We start from the raw sequence: 19,411 nt of genomic DNA, 5'->3' as shown, positions 1-19,411 counted from the left end.
GTCATCCAGGCTGAGTAGTCCTACAATTAGCTCCTAATATGTTCATCAACGGCACTCAAGGTATGTTCTGTGTTATGTAAGTGCTTGCTTTACACGATTTGTCTTCCCAAGCTGAAGATACCCCTCCTTTCCTGCTTGATTGGTTCTTCATCTTCCACACCAAAAAAAATTTACCACCAGATGCATACCCCTACTTCTAACCAACATCCTTTCCATACTTCCCGTCCCCACAACAACCAGTCCAACACTTTATACCTTCTATTTCTAGCGTTTCTATAGCTAATCAAGATGACCTTCAGTTAAGTTATGAGCACCCTCCTCTTTCACCTCGTATCGAGCTCGGAAAATTTCAACGAGGTTGAAATCCTTTCTACTGGCTTGCCAATGCTGACCAGGCAGAAATTAAAGAAAGTAGTTTGATATGTTGACATGGGATCCATTCACCCCATTCACCAGAGACTTGGACTTAGACCCAGTAGAAAGGGGTTTGCTACTTGCAAGTTCTTCTTGGATCTCCTGAACATGAACACGATCAAAACACTTTCCACAATTTCCAGCAGTGGGGTTTGTCTCTGCAAATAGTTCTTCAGGGATCTCCTTGACACGGTCCAGTTCCTGGGAAACTGACATGACAGCAGCATCAAATGATAGCACATGGTGGTCATCATGAGGCCCAAGGCTAACCTCCTTGTCGTCATATAATGGGCTACCATATACCTTGGAGGAGAGTTTTGGGGATAGCTGCTTGTGGTTCTTTCTGCCAGTAAACCAAAAAGGTGGTAAGGGAGAGGCCACCTTCTGTTTGTTTAGTTGGCTTGAATTGTCAGACCCCAATGGACTCTGACCCAAATCAATCCAGTACGAGTTGTCTGATGACTCGTCTTCACTGAAAACTGGGCTCTTCATCACCTCCCCAACTGAAATACTCTCAGTTTCTTCAAATATTGTGCTTGTCCCATCCCTGTCAGAGCTGTTATCATGATCCATCTCAGTCTCAAACACATCCCTCACCTGGGCAGATGTATATGCACCAGAAAAGGCAGGCAGCTGTGTTCCCTGGCGAGTTTCAGATGTTTTCTCACCATTCCCAGCAACTTCATCATCTTCTATTCCAGCCAATCTTTCCAAACCGTCCATAGAATCACTCAGATACAAAGGATATTCCGGGGTAATCTTCACCATTCCAGCCCCAGTACATCCAGATTGACTTTGAAGGCTTGCCATCACTGATTTCTTGATCAGAAGGCATCCAAAACCAGTTGGATCATATCCAAATACCCTGTAAAATGATGTGATAATGAAATCCGGTCGGAATAGGGACAACCCAAGTGAATCCATGTCTTTGGGACCCAATGACCCAGCATCAAGTAAGACATGCCAATTATTCTGTTGTGCTAGTGCCATCCATTGGTATGAATACTTAGCCCCAGTAACTCTAGACTGAACAGGAAACACAAAAAGACCCACAGCAGAATCCTTCTTCCTCCTCTTCTTACTAGAAATTTGCTTCCTCAAATCAGTGGAGCACAATTTCAAGGTTGGCCATTTGTACCATGCACTATACACTTTAGCTCCTTTTTCTCTAGCACTCTGAGCCATCCAATTCACAGACTGACTCTCGTAATCAAACATTGTCAACAATTTTTTGTTCGTATGAAAAGGGTATGACTCGGCCAACAATTTATAAGCAGACCCTCTACTCACAGTAAAAACAAGGCCATACTCATGCTCAGGGATGTTCAAATAATCCATAATCCTAGTCTTTATATCATGCTCAACAGTCCCTCTCTCCGCACCGCCATATAGCGCATGATTACTCAAATTTGCAGTAATTTCAGACAAGCTAAACGTAGAAGACTCCCAATAATGAAGAGTTTGAACATAAGAAAACAAGCCAAACCCACAGTAATCAAGGCATACCTTTGGGGACAAGTGAGAGTACTCCTCTGACCTCAGCAGATCAATCTTCTCTGAGGACTTGTACTTGGGATACATAGTGAGAAACTTTGAGAAAGACTCATTGAGATCAGGAATGGCATCTTCAGACTCAAAAGTACGCTCTGCGGCGAGTGCAGTGGCTCTGAGGAATTCACGCTGGGCGTGGAGCCTGGCAAGCGAACGAGACCTCCCCAAGCTCTCTTCTTGGTTAGCCTCAGACTCCATGTCTTTGGATTTGAAGAGAGACCCATCTTCAGAAGCTTCTTCAAGAGCTTCCCTGAGCTTGTTCTCTTGTAATTTCCTGAGAACCGATGAGTTCTTCTTGGTTTCGGAAGCAGAATCAGACCCATATTTTTTTCTGCTCTTCTTGTCCAATAGCAGAGCAGCGCAGTGGGAAATGGGTTTCCATATGGACATATGCATGAAAGCAATTCAGATCAAAGAAAACCCAAAAATTCACAGATCTATTTTTGGACACCAAGTAAATGTGATGATGAAAAACTAGAATCCAAACCCAAAATTAAGACCTTTTTAGTGAAAGCCCCACAACAAAAATGCTATTCAATTAGTTTGGGAACAGGGAAAATCACACATATAGACAGCAAAAACAACAAATTTGAAGAAAACCCAAAAAAGATCGAGAGTAAAAGGGATCAAATCCTAGAACCCAGATCCTCAAACTTTCATTAGGAAGCTCACAACCCCACAAGACACTGAAAAAAAAACAATGTTAAAGAAAAGGGCTTTCTCAAAAAATCAACACAGAATAGAGAGAAAGCAGAGTCAAAATACTCCCAGGAAACATGAAAGAACTCAAACTCAAAAGACCTAACCCTCTCTCTCTCTCTCTCTCTCTCTCGGTGACACTGTTTGTTAAAGATATAATTAAAAGCAAACAAAGCAGAAACAACTCTCAGCATCAAAGGCACAATTACTTTGTTAGTAGTAAATCCAAAACATACCGGTATTGATAATATATGATATGATAACCCCACTCTGTCTATCACTTTGACCCTCGCTCTCTCTCTCTCTCTCTCTCCAATCTTACAGACTAACCTTCCTTAACAAACTGTGAGAAAGGACATTGACTTCCACCAACCACATTTCTAATTGATATTTAATTTCTTTTTTTCTTTTGTTTGTTTTTTTGTTTTTTAAAATTGCTGATATTAGCAGCTCTGATGGGCCCCACTGTAGTTCCTAAAAGTCAAATAATCAGCTAGCTTTGTATAAAAGCTGATTTCTGTCCAACTAGGCGACCATACATACTAGTTCTTGAAGGAGCTCCTCTATCCTTGATTGCATAGTTTTTCACTTTTCTACCGTCGGTTCTATGATAATTACTTATATTATAAAATTATTTTAATTATTAATTTTCGATATAAGAGATTTTACTAATTAAACTAATTAAAATTTAGTTTGATTTCATAGTTCTTATAGATGTTATAGTTTTTTTTTCTTTTTTTGGAGACGTATGATGTTATAGTTGATGCAAATATTGCCATTTAAGATAAATTAAGAATTTTTATGTCAAATAAGCAAAATAAAAAATATATATATGTAATTCAAAATTTTATTTTTTATGTTATTAATGTGTCACCCACACATTTACTTTTACATTTTTATAAGTTCTTTGTAGTAAATTTACTAGTATTTTTAGTGTTTTAATTTTTAAATTTCATATGAGCTTATTCCATCACATGACTTATATATTTTTTCATTATGATCATTAATCCATTATTGCATTTTTTTCCCCTTTTTATTATTGCTTGATTTCATTAAACTAAGGGTCCATATGATATTGTTGCCGAAATAAAAGCTAAAGTAATTGAATTTTTGAGATAAAGTGCGAAACCAAAAGTACCATGAAGTTGTTACCTTGGTTTGGTAACAAAATTGATAATTAGTTTTTACATTTGAGAAGGGATAAAAGATGATACATTGAAATGGACAAAATTTAGATACAAAATTGATTGTAACTTTAAGGAATAACGTTACTCAATAGAATAAATATTACTACATATTTTGAAAATCTAACCATTGAATTGTATGTTCTTTATACTCTTAATACACATGTCAAATTTTGTGTCAAATCGGATATTATTTATCATATGATCTATTAGTTTATATTTTATGATTAATTTTAAATTACAAAAACTTGCAATTTAAATAATTTATTGATAACATAACTATTGATCTTTAATTTTCTAGAAAATTTGCAAGTATAAATGATATAAGTAGAAAATATAATCCAATAGTAAATTTGTCAAAATTCACTTTTAATAAAAAGATATTAAGCAAGGTTATAATCTTAAACTATAACCAATTTTACGGCTAAACCTTGTCTGATTGAAATTATTTTTTATTTTCATATTTTAATCTAGTTAATTTAATTAATGATCAATATTATTATTATTATTATTATTATTATTATTTATTGTCATCGTCGTCACAGGTGGAGGGAGGGGGAGCCATGGTCCCCCTCGGTTTTACTAAATACCTTCCTCCCTCTTGCAAAATTTATAAATAAAATAACATAAAATTTACTTATTTGGAAAATCTAGCTTCAGTGTTGTATTTATTATCATCGCGTTCTCTCTCTCAAAATGGATAGATACGGAGTGTCACTTCAAATATAAGCAGTCATTTTTGTCCATTCATTACTTGTAATAAAATCTGGTGTGGTGCACTAAAGCTCATATTAATTTTAAGCTTAATCTAAATAAAGTGTTTAATGGTATAGTTTTATGGTTTTGACTTACCTTCAGTACTTTTTTAACTGGATATGTCTTTTTATTTTAAATATATAATAGTAAGTGGTAGTGGATTTTAATCTTAACCTTTTTATTTAGTTAATGGGTAATATGGCAGTCTCTCATTAAAACAAAAGGAAATTTATTTTTAAAAAGTACTAAAGGTAAGCCAAACCCTAATTTTATAGATTCAAAGACACGAGGTGCCCATGTTTTTAAAGGTAAGAAAGGATAGAGAAAATACTTCGAGCCAATGTTTAAGTTCTAGGCGCTACAACGCATAAGTGGCTCTTATCATATTGGTCTAGCAATAGCGCCCCTTAAAGGAAGCTATAGGGACACGATTTTAGTTGACCCGATCCTTGTTGGTCAGGTCTTGGCCCAAAAAGTCCCACACAATGAATTTTTTGTAGAGTATGGGTTAAAGAACTTGGTTCCAGTTAACTTAAACGGTTTGTTGCATGGGCTCAGGGGATACAGAAACAAAAACAAAAGGAGATAGCAGTGAAGAGAGATCCTTCTCAAATGGTAAGGTCTCCCACTTGATTAATGGGCACAGATTCATGCAAATAAAATTTCTCTACAGTGTTCTCTCTTCTCTTTTTCTCCGTTTTTCTCGTCCCCCTCTCTTAGGGGACCTTTACATATTATATAGGCCCTCTCCTATCATCTGGGCTTTACACTTGTTGATCATCCAAACTCCTACTTGAGCACTTGTCCCATCAGACACCCTTATCAGTTCTTTGTGAGTTGCAGTGGTCAAGGTAGCACTGTTCAGGAGTCTTCTCTTCATTAATGCGGTCAGGAGAGTAGTTGTGGTGCATTTAATGTGGTGGAGGCAGCCTTTGCTGAGATATTTTGCGTTTTCTTTCTTTTTACGTACTTGGAGGGAGGACTACAGTAGCTGGGACGCACCCTTGACCCGTATTTTGGAATGTCTGAGGAGGAATTACTCCTCGGACATGTTCTCTTTGCCCCAGTGGGCCTAAATAAGGATTCTGGGCCACAACATCTCCTCGGATGGGCCCAGCCAACCTATTATTCTGGGCCGGTCCCCACATAAGCTATTTTCCAACTATCATTATCGCTTAAACAATTAGACATCCAACCCATAATATCAACGACCCAAGTTCAAGAGTGAAGCTCTACCAATTGAGCTATATTTAATAGGAAAAGTAGTCTAATTTCGTCTCGATGGCTTATAGTGGAAAGGCTTCTTGCCATTTTTTGTAAGTGAGCTTTTAAAAATTGTACATAAATTGAAGGTGAAAATACATTGATATATAACTTGTAAGCTATAACAAACATAGCCATGACTTCTTTGAGGGATTTTTTTCTGCATAAAAATGCCAATGGGAAATAATGAAAATGATTTCTTTTAATGAAATTATCTCTTATTCATAAAAACACTCATCCCAACCTCTTTAATAGTAATTAAATAAATGGTATTTATAATTATTTAGATAATTCATGATAAGCTCCCTCGACTTTCTATAATGAAAATAAAAATCATATACTATATAATAAAATTTAGGTCTTAAAATTCATGTTTGTTACAAGTTGATACCTTACCCTTATGCCACATTTACAATAAAATAGTACACACAACACCATAAAGTATAAACACATTAAGATATTATTAAGTTAACTTTACTCTATATGAAACTTTATTACCAAAGTTCTAATAAATTTAATATTAATATTTCAATCAAAATTGCATTATTTAAGTGAAACTTTCTTTTTGAAGAAATTAAGTTTCATTATCTATTTTAAATTATTTTATTCATTGACCATAATTTTTAGTTTGATAAAGAAAAAACAGATCTTACCTAGGCTTCTTTTACATAATATAGTTTTTGATATTTTTTATTAATTATTTTATTGTTTGATTTTCACTTATACTTACGATATTTTATTTACTTTATAAATAAAATCTAATTAATCCATGCACGGACATACAATTAGTCAGGAAATAGAAAAGTGCTATCTCTCTCAAAAAAGAAAAATAATAATAATAAAGTGCTATCTATCTTTCTTCTTCTCTTGGCAACATAGATCCGCAGACTATGAGTGATCACTGGGTTGATTTGGATTGTTTTTTGGGTAAGTTCTTCACTTGTAAAGAACTCAAGAGAATTCAAATGAGGGTGGAGGTATGGAACTCTTAGGGCCACTCCGCCATTTATTTAATTCATTCATTTTGAAATGAGTATAATTAGGGGTGTCCATCAGAACCCGGAAACCGACCTACTCGCCCAAACCGCCCGGGCCGACCCGAAAACCAGCCGACCCGACGCCGGTGACGGTCGGAGACGGGTCTCCGCCACCAAAAACCCATTTAGGCAATTCGGATGGCGGGTTTTCTTCCTCAAAACCCGATATACCCGATCCGACCGACGAAAGTGAAGAAAGAACACCGGTTTTACCCAGATCCGTTCAGATTCGTCGATATTTCGGTGAGAAGTTTGGTAGTTTTTGGTTAGATTCGGTGAAGATCTTGGTTTTCTATTTAGATCTGGTGAAGATCTTGGTTTTCATGCTTAGATCCGACGGGGAGATGAAGATTTTGCTTGATTTTTACTTAGATCTGGCTTGATGTGGTGCTTTTGCTTCGATTTTGCTCAGATCTGGGATTGATTTTTGCTTCGATTCTTGCTTGATGTGGTGCTTTTGCTCAAATCTGGGCTTGATATAGTGCCTTTTGCTTCAATTTTTGCTTAGATCTTGTGATTTTCTCTGAAATCTGGGCTTATGAGGTGGTTTTGAGCTTCAATCCGGCGAAGATTCCGTGGTTTACCTCAGTACCGAGGCCGACCGACTCGACCGTCGTTCACCGGAGACCGATCCGACTCGACCCGAGGTCGGCGGCGGGTCGTTCGATCGGCCACCCGATGTAAGTGGGTTGGTTGTGGGTTGGGCATAAACCTGACCCGGACCGACTCGTGGACACCCCTAAGTATAATATAATGTACCACATCATTAATGCTTTAAATAAATATTAAAATGATGATAGTCGATGCCTTTTTTATTTATATTAATGACGTAATAAAATCTAATCTACTTATTTCAAAATGAATGGATAAGATTTTAGGAACTCTATTATAGAATTAGCCTAAGAACTCTACAAGATCTCAATTCCTACAAAACTTCATTTTTGTTGAGATTGTGGAATTCATTTTACCTTTTTTTATGGTCTATAAAAGTTCTATATTTTTTAAATGACAATTATACCCCCAAATTAATATCCTTTCTAATTAAAATAGAGCTCTTTTCCAAATAAAATGTTTTGCCTGTATTGCCTAGTGCTTATAATGTGTATTTTATTTATTTATTTATTTTTTAAATTAGCCAAAGTTATTGTATCTCAATAATATTGCTTAGTCTTTTTTATAATGAGAACTAAGATTCGATTCCTTGCCATTCAAACGTTGTAACAATCGAATTATAATTTTTTTTTTTAATATTATAATTACATTCGCCTTTAAGTATTAATGTTGACTTTTATTTTTATCTTTTATTTAGAACTATTTTAGAGTTTTAAGAGATAGTTTTGATTGAATGAAGCATGTTATATATATATATATATATATATATATATATCTTAATAAACCATTAAAAAAGAAAAAAAGAATCCTATTCATGGTTAAGGGTGTCAATTCGGGTTAGCGTGTCAGGTTCATGTCGTGTCGAGGTAGGAGTATTTGACTAAATGACTCAACCCTAACCCAACCCATTTAATAATCGTGTCATGATTCTTCAATCCTAACCCGACATGTTAATAAAGCGGGTTAACCTGACCCAACCCATTTAATAATCGTGTCATGATTCTTCAATCCTAACCCGACATGTTAATAAAGCGGGTTAACTTGACCCAACCCATTTGACACGCTTAATAAACGAGTCGTGTTGAGTTGACACGAATGTAACACAACCAATTTCAACCTGCATAATATTAAATATAACATCCATCTAGAAATAATTTTTTTTACATCCCAAAAAGCAGTGCATACACTTCAAGTCTTCAACCCACATTTAAAATAATATAGTTCAACAAAAATATAACATTCATTTAGAAATAAGTTCTTTACACTCCAAAATAAATTCATACACTTCAACTCAAATTCAAAATAACAAAGTTTAACAAAAATAAAATAACATAGTTCAACAAAAATATAATATCCTTGGAACTTGCCAAATGCAAAGTATCAATATTGAAAGAATTTGAGCAAACAGTAGACTAATCTTGACTATGACCATGATTATCCATAAATTCTTTGTTGATGTCCAAATTCATAACATCTTCCACAAGTTCATCCAATTTCATTTGTGCAAGTTCTATGCCAAGAAAAAAAAAAAAAAAGTATTATTAGTTCTAGGGTTTGTAAAGTTTCAATTTTCAATTATATCCCTTATAAATTTTTGTAATTACTCACTTTTCTTTTTAAATTTAAAATATATGTTGGATACAAAAGATATTTGACAAATCTAAAATAAAATAAATATTTATTTGTTATACGAGTTAAATGGATTGTGTTAAGTAGGTCATTTCAGACTGACACAAATAATTGGTTTGTCAAACGTGTCTACTGTGGGTTACACGGGTTGACCCACTTATGACACATTTTTTATCGTGTCACTTTCGGGTCGACCTGTTTATGATCCAAACCCATTAAAGCCCAACCCTAACCCGAAAAAATCCGTGTCGGGTTTATGTCGTGTTCGCAGGTTGGGTCGAACATTGACACCCCTATTCATGGTTTTGTATGTGTTATACTTATATGGAAACGTTAGACTATAACTTAAAGATATTTTAAAAAAACTTCTCTTAAATTTATTTAAAATTTCAATAATTGATAATTTAAACAAATTCTTAATATAGTTTTACTCAGAATAAACTATGTTAATGTACTTATAATAAGTCTGTTGTTGTATGTTTGTGTGTTATAAAAAAATAAAAAGTAAATAAAAAAAATTGTGTGTGGGTTTTGTCCCATATCGCCTAGTTTGCTTGGTGTGCAAAAGTATATTAACAGCTCCGTGACTCTAATTGCCACTAACAATTTTGAAGTTGGTGTGTTGTTGTATGTTTGTGTTTTAACAAAAAAAAAAGAAAAGTACTTATAATAAGTCAAATAGCAACATTGTACAGTACAACTTGTATACATTGAATCACATGATGTAAACACGAAGTCTTAAACCCAAAATTTTATTATTAAAATAAAAAATTATGATAAATTAATAAATAGAGTTGAGATTAACAATTATTAAAATAAAAAATTATGATAAATTAGTAAATAGAGTTGAGATTAACAAGCGCTATTTGCGCATGCATGTGACTAGTACTGATATGTGCTTCTAGGTTATCCTCCTGGGCCATTATCAACACTAAGATTATCTGTTTAAATCTTTATATATATATATATATATATATATATATATATATATATATATAAATAATAAAAATAAGACAACAGATTAGAAAGGGAAAACCTTATATATATACAATAAACAATGGCACATGTGATAGTTGAATTGTTTTAGTTTTACTTTTCTTTTTCTTTTTAGCAATTTAAAATTTTAAATAACATTATTTTAGTCCATTATTAGGAAAGAAGACATCGTAGTCAACACCTATAAGAATTTAATAAAAGATTAGTAAGCCTATTTGCTCCATTATTTATCTTGATATTAACCAGACATCGACAGGTTGTTAAGGATGGCCCTCCTTTTGGTGATATCAAACTCAATTTTGTAGTTTTCTGATGTCATTATATGTGCACATCTTTCCTTCCACATTTGTTTTGTAGTTGTAAATGGGAAAATTATAAACTTAATTAGTTAATCTTTCCTCCCCCATTAATAGTAAGGTCTCATCACGGATGGAGCCATAAATTTTTGTTTGGGAGTCCAATTTGTGTTAGTTTATACAAACTTCCATACACATACACAAACAGATATATCTATACACACATATAAGTTAATATAGTGAAATCCTTAAAGTTAAATGTTTCATAAAATTAAATTCATCTTTCATCATTTTATATAGTGAAATCCTTAAAATTTTCATTTTCAATATAAGTTACCAAATTGTCTACCATTAGGAGTAAAAAAATTTCAATTGAACTAATGAAGTTATCAAAAACATGAATGACTCAAAACTTTAAGAGATACAAGAACACATTTTACGATTAAAAAAAAAAAAATTTTTGAGAAACAATACATTTTCTATAACAACTATACCAATTGGACAATTTTTTTAATAACACTGTTAGACTAACTCATATGGGGGAAGGGCCATTTTTGGAGGCTAATTATTAAAATATTAAATATTTTTTTATTCTATAATGATATTTTCAAAAAATTTGGAGGGCCATGGCCCTCCCACTCTAACATGTAGCTCCGCCTCTAGGTCTCGTCATGAATTTAATTAGTAGAATTACGAATTATTTGAAATGATTATGTTATTATTGTACCCTTGGAATATTTTAGATGCCTTTTTTTTTTTTTTTTGTGTGGATAATTTGATAATTACAATGAGAAGGAGATTTGAATTTTGAACGTTTTTGTTAGAAACTTCACAAAGTACCAAATTGTTATGTTTTTTTTTTTTATAAGAATTATGTAACTTTCATTAAGAAGAAGATAAAAACAATAAATCTTATTAAGCCAAAGAAGACTCAATTATACTAGGATTTTCCTTTATTCAAGTTACATAACCAAAAACATCTTTGGCATGTTGGGCTAAGATGTGTGCTGGACGATTGCCCTCCCATTTAATATGGTGCACTTGCACACTTCTAAAATCTTGCAGTTTTTGCCGAATCCTAGCTTTTGGTCTCGGCCTTATTTCTATATTTAACTAAATCGCAACAAAAATCAATTGACTAATCCAATTCCTTAGCAATCAGGCATCAAGTGGAGTAAGAAAGAATCCATAGCAACAGAAGTATTTGATCAGATCTAATCATATGATGGATTTTGGAACTTTTGTACTCTTCAACATTCACACCTCGAGAGATAAAATTTTCAGTACATTTGGTGAACTACACCCTCTTCTATGCATCCTCGAGAAAAAAATAATACTGAAAACTTCTATGTTCGTTAGATTAAAATTTTGATATGTGTTTATATACTAATTAGATTCTACACCAAACAATTTTAGCTTTTTATATCGGTTGCAGAGTCTAATTTTAATTATTTGTTCGGTTACTTTATGAAAGTCTGCTTTGACGTCTAGATTTTCTTTGTATCTGTTTTTTTATTTTATTTGTTTCTTGTTTTTTCCATTGTCTTTTTTTATGGAGATATTATTCGGCTTCAAATAAAAATCTGCATGGATATCTATAACCACATAATAACTTAAATTTTTAGTTTAAAGAATCTAACAAATGTCTTTGTAAAAAGTTCCAAACCATATATATAACTAAAAGAAATGAGAGATGCTACATCCACAGCATTTTTACAATATTTTTACAATAAATCATAGGTGGTTAATTGTTATTGGTTAAAATTTGAATCTAACACTAATATTACTTTTTTACCCTAATAATAACAACCAGTTACAACCTATCACTTAAAATTTGTTATAAAATATTGTGAAAATATTGTGGACATATCATTTCTCAAAAGAAATATACATATTATCAACCACTTTTCTTGCTATTGCTAGGTAATTATAATACAACTAATTTCATGCCAAAACCCAAAATTCTAGTTAAGTTCTTAGAGCATTAGCATTGGAAAATGCTAATGCTAATGCTATATCTAAAGGAAATTTAGCATTTGTAACCTTAAAATCATCTACATCAGAAAATGGCAAAGGCAAGTATTGTAAATTTTTTGCAATACTTGCTACAGTGCAATTCTAAAGATAGAATTGCACTGTAGCAGTATTGTATAAAAAAAAAAAAATATTTTATCTCTACTCTCTTTCCTCTGTCTCTCATCTCTCTCATTTTGTCTGTGCCCTTCTCTCTCTCTCGTCTCTGCTCTCCGTCTTCTCTCTCATTTCTGCTCTCGATCTGCTCTCTCATCTCTCTCATTTTTTTGAATGGATTTGGTCCGATGGCTCTAGTGATGTTTTTTTTTGAATGGGTTTGCTCCGGTGGCTCCGGTGATGATGTTTTTTGAATGAGTTTGCTCTCTCATCTTTGCTCTCCATCTTCTCTCTCGTCTCTGCTCTCTCATCTCTCTCATTTTTTTGAATGGATTTGCTCTGATGGCTTCGGTGATGATTTTATTGGTTGGGTTTGCTCCGGTGGCTCCAGTGATGATGTTTTTTTGAATAGGTTTGAATCGGTTTGCTCCGGTAATGATTTTATTTGAATGGGTTTGCTCCAGTGATGATTTTTTTGAATGGGTTTGCTCCGGTGGCTCCGGTGATGATGTTTTTTGAATGGGTTTGCTCTGGTTTTTGATCGGTGGCCTAGGTTTCAAATCGGCGGTGTGGATTGGTTGATCGGCGGCGTGGATCGGTGGCCTGGCCTGGGTTTTTGATCGGTGGCCCGGTTTTTGAATGGGTTTGTGTTTGTGTGTGTGGCTTGCCTTTGTTGCTGGGTTGTGTTTGTGTGTGGCTTTGTTGCTGGGTTCTGTTTGTGCGTGGCTTTGTTGCTAGTTTGGTGTTTGCGTTTGTGTGTGTGTGGGTGTGGTGATGGGTTTGGATAGGTTGATCGTTGTATAATGGGTGTGTGTTGTGTGTTGAACCGGTGCTGGGAGAGAGAAAATAAAAATGGCTGTTGAAAAGCCCAGGAAAATGAGCTGAACGGTTGGGAAGAAATAATAAAGAATGGGTTAAAAAATAATATTTTAATAAAAATAGAGTTTTGGGATGTGGAGGAATTGTAAAATGGTATGGTATATTGATAAAGTGGTGTTTTAGAATGGTAAAATAGAATAGCATTGGAATTTTCCAATGCTAATGCTCTAACGTTCATTTCACGTACCGAAGTACAAGGTAAAAAAATAAAAAATAAAAAAATAGTTGGGGGGGGGGGGGATTTCTTAATAAATTCTTAAAATAGCGCTACTCTAATGGTCCATCAGTACCTTGAGGTCCTCTCTCTCTCTTTCAATTCTTTTTTCTTTTCTTTTTTAATTTATAAATGGAAACGATAATATTTAATGATTCTGGTTTCTTAACTAAAAAATGCTGAAACCTTGAGATTGATTTTTTTTTTCTTTAGGATAAATTCAACTAAACCCCCCCTGAGATTTGGACTATTACTAATTAAGTCCAAGACTTTTAAAAAATGATCAACTTGGTCCTTAAAAGACAATTTTATCTCTGACTAGCCAAACCCTTCTCATCTTAATCCCAAACCCTTCTCTCTCTCTCTCTCACACACACCCACGACGGCTCCTTCTCTCTCTCTCACCCATACCCACGATGGCTGAAGACTCCCTCTTTCATGGCTGAAACCCATTTTTTCCACTACCATCTTCCACTTTCTTCTCAAATCAGTGCCATGGCGACATTCATGCCAACCCTGAGAAGCTTTTCGAGCATGGGAATAGTACGAGATGCAGGACCTAAAGTGCAGACAATCTTGGTCTTTAGGATACGACCATCATTTGGGAGCTCCTTCAATATTCCCTCTATGTCTATGTTCGCCATTTCTCTCTGATTTCAGATCTAATCAAATCAGAAGATCGCAAAAGACTATTACAAATTAGTTTGGGAGAAACTGAGAAAGAGAAGAAACAAAAACAGAGGTTTACTTACCTACTTAGCTCAGCTCATGCAATGCGTGCTTACTTTCTTCTTCTTCTTTTACTTCTTACTTACTTACTATGGGCAAGTAAGTAAGAGAGACATTTGGTATTTTTTGATTTAGGGTTTGTCTCAAAATGGCTCTAATATGGTGATTTTGTTAGTGCATGCATATGAATCTGTGTATAATTGGTAATCTGGGATGATTTTTGGGGTTTTCAAGTTTTGGAATTTGTATGTATGTGTATGTTTGTGTTCTATGAGATGGTGCGTCTGTGTAGTGTGATTTGTGCTCAAATCCATGCTCATGTTAGTGTAATCACAGTGAATAGAAGAGATGGTTTGAGATGAGAAAGAGAAGAATGAATAGTGCTAAATGGAGTTAGGGATAAAATTGTCTTTTAAGGACTAAGTTGGTCATTTTTTAAAAGTCTTGGACCTAATTAGTATTAACCCAAACCTTAGGGGGGTTTAGTGGAATTTACCATTTTCTTTATTTTTCCTAGTTAGTTTTCTATTTTTAGATATAAAATAAATTTTTAAAAAATAAAGAAAGTGGAGGCTAAGTATGTCTGTATATTTAGGTGTTGATACTTGATACAACTAAAAGAACGAGAAACCAATTATGTTATGAAAATCATCTTAAAAAAAAAAAAAAGGTTTTGGTGAATAAAGCATAATACTTGGTGTAAGGACACGGTTTACAGCACAAATCCAAGATGTATGGGATCTTGACCTAATGAGCCCAGTACAATAATTTTGTAGAGAGTGGATCAAATAACTAGGCCCTAATAAGTTGGATAACGGCTAGTACTGAATTAAATGACAATCAAACACAAATAAGAGATTCTAATATCAATGGACTTTCAGTCCGAGGAGGTCACACTTGTATAAATTGATCACAATTGGATATAAGGACAATTTAGATTACTACAGTGTTCTCTCTCTATTTTTCCTCTCCTTTTCTTATGGAAGGTCCCTTACATTATATAGTTCCTTTCAGATCATCTTGATCTTACACTTGTTGTTCATCTGAGCCTTTACTTGAGTATATGTTCCATCAAACACCTTCTCTGGCTTTCTGTGAGTTGTGGTGGCCAAGGTAGCACTGCTCAAGGGTCTTCTCCACATAAATGCGGCCAGAAAAGTAGCTGCAATGCATTCAATGCGGTGGTAGCAACTTTCTCTTAAATATTTTTGGGTTCCCCTCCTTTTCGTATGTTCATAATACACGTTCCTATCAATGGAGTTTCTTAAAAGGTCACCTTGATTGTTAAAGTACATATCTGAATTGTACTTATCGTATCCGAGGAGTTATTCCTCCTTGGACCAACTTCCCATTCATATCTTGCTCACTAAACTCTGTGTCTGAATCATTCATTACCATCTGCTCCTCCTCGAATTGCTAATGCTCTCGGCTTAGGCCTAAGGTCCAATATATAATTTGGACCCTTATCCCTACATATGTTATTTATCAAATTTTATTTTAAAAAATAAAAAGAAACATATTTTATTAAAAGAATCTTTAACAGGAAAAAAAATTATTAAAAGAAATTATAATAGGATATCAATTTTTTTTTGTAATAATTTATTCTCCTTCATAAATTTTTGTTTATAAACAACAAAGTATGGAGTTAAACAACAAGCTCTACTCTAGTGTCTAATATTGCTTTCAAGCTGAACTCTTTCTTAATAGAAGTTTTAAAGACATAAATATTCATAGTATATGGTAACAAAAACAACAGAAATTTATTGAAGCCACACACACTTAATATTATGAATATGTTGTTTTTATGAGTTTTCTTCTTACATTAAAATATCATTTAACTTCAAATGAGTAAATTTTTAGTTTTCAAATTAGATTCAACTTGCAAATACTGTATATATGAACACAATAAATGTGTGTCATATACTTGTATAAGTTTTGTCCCCTCAAATTAAAGTCTCACTCCACCTTTTTCTTACATTAAAATACCATTTAATTTCAAATAAGTAAATTTTTAGTTTTCAAATTAGATTCAACTTTCAAATACTATATATATATATATATATATATGAACACAATAAATACGTGTGTCATATACTTGTATAAGTTTTGTCCCTTCAAATTAAAGTCTCACTTCACCACTGTGCTTGCTACTTACCCAACAAAAACTTTTACCCTAATAAAAGATTTTATGAACACATGAAGTCCTATGACCTATGACTATCCAACCCTACTCTTTAGTCTTTACCATGTACATTCTCTCTTCCATATAATTATGATTTATGAAGCAAAACATTCTCCCCTAATAATGGTTGTACCGGATCAACAATAAGTAGACCTCACTAAGAAGTAAGAACCTTTCTTTTCTTTTCTTTTTTTTCTTTTTTACTGGTAACTTAATCGGAAATTTTTTTATGAATAATCAATATTAAAAAAGTTTTGATATCATTTTTATAGGAAATGAATAAAATTATCAAAATATTAATTGTTTTTTTTCTTTTCTTATAAATTTTTTTTTAAAATAAATTATTAACCAATACCTTAAAAATATTCATTAATATTTTTCTTTATTTTAATACTTTAACACTTTTTTTTATTTTTCATAAAAATATCGCCATAACTTTTATATAATAATTTATTAACAATGCCTCTAGTTGTAACTGTTAAGCACGAATTAATTATAAGATGTTTCTCTCTACTTTTGTAGCCATTTATTTCCTTCCTCTTAAATCTCAATTAAAAATGGACACATTTATGAGGGACAGCCCTTGGATTCCCTCTCCTGAGTCTCCTCAATAGGCGGACTAAATGCACAAAATCCTAGAAGCTGCCTCAAAAACAAAACAAAATGACCAATGCTCCAATAGCTATACTTACATTACAGTCTACTTTTTTAATTTGGGCCAATCAAATATACTACAGTCCAAATAAGGTCCCCCCAAAAGAGAGGGATTACAAATAAAAAAAGAAGTGGTAGACAATCATGTGAATTTTCGTTCTTTCCTTTTGTTATATTAGTCTATATGAGAACCTTCTTCTCAAAAAAAAAAAATTAAGAACCTTGTGCATTTCTGGCTTTTTCCCCCCATAATAACAAATTGTAAACAGTCCTTTTATTTCCCTACCACCAATAATTTGAAAGGTCACATTTAAATTTTTTGAAGATAATGTCATATTTAATTTTAAATCATTCTCAATCATATAAGGTGAAAGAGTGAACTCAAAACACCATAATATTTGTAATTAAAGCTTCATGAACTCATGTGATTATGTAATTGCTTCTAGCACTGATTTAAGAAAATAAAATTTAATAATTAAAAAAATAATAATACACTCTGGAAGTATATCTTACTTGATAGTCATCCTATATATCATTTCGAACTAAAAAGAATATTTGTAAAAAAAAAAAAAAAATCATTAGTATTTATTTTATTAATATCAATTATTAAGGTATAGATTGGTCTGAGAGATTGAAAATTTTTAATTGATGGATTATTGGGTTGAAGTGGTTTGATGATGGAGCACGTGCACAGTACCCCATATATCATGCCCCAGTTGTAATTATCTAAAGACAGTCCAATGTAATGTAATCATGCTTAGTCAACCACTTTTTTTTGGTAATACATTTTTACCTTTGGTCAATTCACAAGGGTGGACCGCATCCAAGGGCCATGATTAGTCAACGGTACCTTTTTTTCCCCGCAAAGGACCGACTTACCCTTGCTCGAATCACTAGGCTACATGTTTTGCATCGCATGCTACCTTGGCATGGTGTTCATGTTCATAGTCATACTAATTTTTTTTTTTTTTAACTGCCATTTCATTAAGGCTAAACAGAAACAAAGGCAGTACAACAATTGTGCTTACAATCTTCCAAAACAGGAAGAGGCAAATTGCAATTATTACAAAAAAAAAAAAAAAAAAAAAAAACCCTTGTTTTATGAACAACATCAAATTTAGTAACAAAATGAGTTACTGAATTTAGAAAACTCCTGGCCCAACAAAACTCACAACCAACAAAAAATAAACTTAAATTAAAAAAACATTACAAAAACACCTATTACTTAGTGAAAGTTAGGATTAGAGACTTCATTTAAACAAACAGAAAATTTTATTACATACTCGTTATTGCACATTTTGTATACACTCTTTTTTAAAATCGTGTTTTAAAAACATGATTTCAATCTATGTGACTATATATATATATGTGTGTGTGTGTGTGTGTGTAAACTATCAGTATTTCATTAGCCTTAAAAGAAATATGTCGTGTGACCTTTTTTTGTAATCAATGCAGTTTCTATTTAGAGGTTGGCCTACTTTAAGGTGTTCAATTTATTTCTTTCCAAAGTCCTACTAAAAATGATTTCGGATTAGGTTATTATGCACCAGAAGTTTGACTTCCATTAGTATTTTTTTCGGCAAGTAACAACCTCAACCAACAAATCCAACATGAATATACACCGAGAAGTCCGTCTTTGTTGCTACGTTTATGGTAAAAAAAGTCATGAAGTTTTAATGGGGGTGCCTTGGTCAAGTTCGCTTTAGAATTGAGTATCCAAAGCCCAAAGTTGCAATTATTCAGTTTTGTTGGTAAAATTCCTTGATAATTATAGATCATTTTATTTTATATTTGAAGGAATAAATCATATTATCTGGATTAGGGATTTAAGAAATGTTGAGAGTTTATCACTTTATCTTGTCAAGTTGTTGTGGTCTAATAATATAATAAAATAAGTCACCTAAAATCAGATAAATGATATGAAGGAACCAATGACAGAAAAGCCAGCTGACTTTTATCCAGCCAGATACACCTGCTTAAACATTTTAATTTAGGTTTGCTTCATGACCACTACATCACTGTCTAAAACGACATGGAATTTTATTTTTTGATAGGAAAATGTAGTAGTATAATTTTCTTATACTTGGAAAAAAATGGTAATGGTGTTGCTTCTTTGGGTCAAAGGCTGGGATTTTTTTATTCTTTTCTTTTTTTGGTGAACAGGGAAAATTTATTAAAGACGAAGA

At 33.1% G+C, this 19,411-nt stretch overlaps 1 protein-coding gene across 1 annotated transcript; it reads right to left on the bottom strand.

The window, feature by feature from the left end:
- Positions 1 to 402: 402 nt before the first annotated feature.
- On the bottom strand, positions 403 to 3,017 carry LOC115950331. Its single transcript, XM_031067542.1, has one exon. It carries the CDS (start codon positions 2,359 to 2,361, stop codon positions 403 to 405), a length of 1,959 nt encoding a protein of 652 aa, XP_030923402.1. The 5' UTR covers positions 2,362 to 3,017.
- Between the last annotated feature and the right edge of the window lie 16,394 nt (positions 3,018 to 19,411).

The sequence above is a fragment of the Quercus lobata genome, chromosome 6 (assembly GCF_001633185.2).
Source record: "Quercus lobata isolate SW786 chromosome 6, ValleyOak3.0 Primary Assembly, whole genome shotgun sequence".
NCBI classification, from domain to species: Eukaryota; Viridiplantae; Streptophyta; class Magnoliopsida; order Fagales; family Fagaceae; genus Quercus; species Quercus lobata.
The sequence above is the reverse complement of the archived record's forward strand: the minus strand, read 5'-3'. Positions and strand labels throughout refer to the sequence as shown.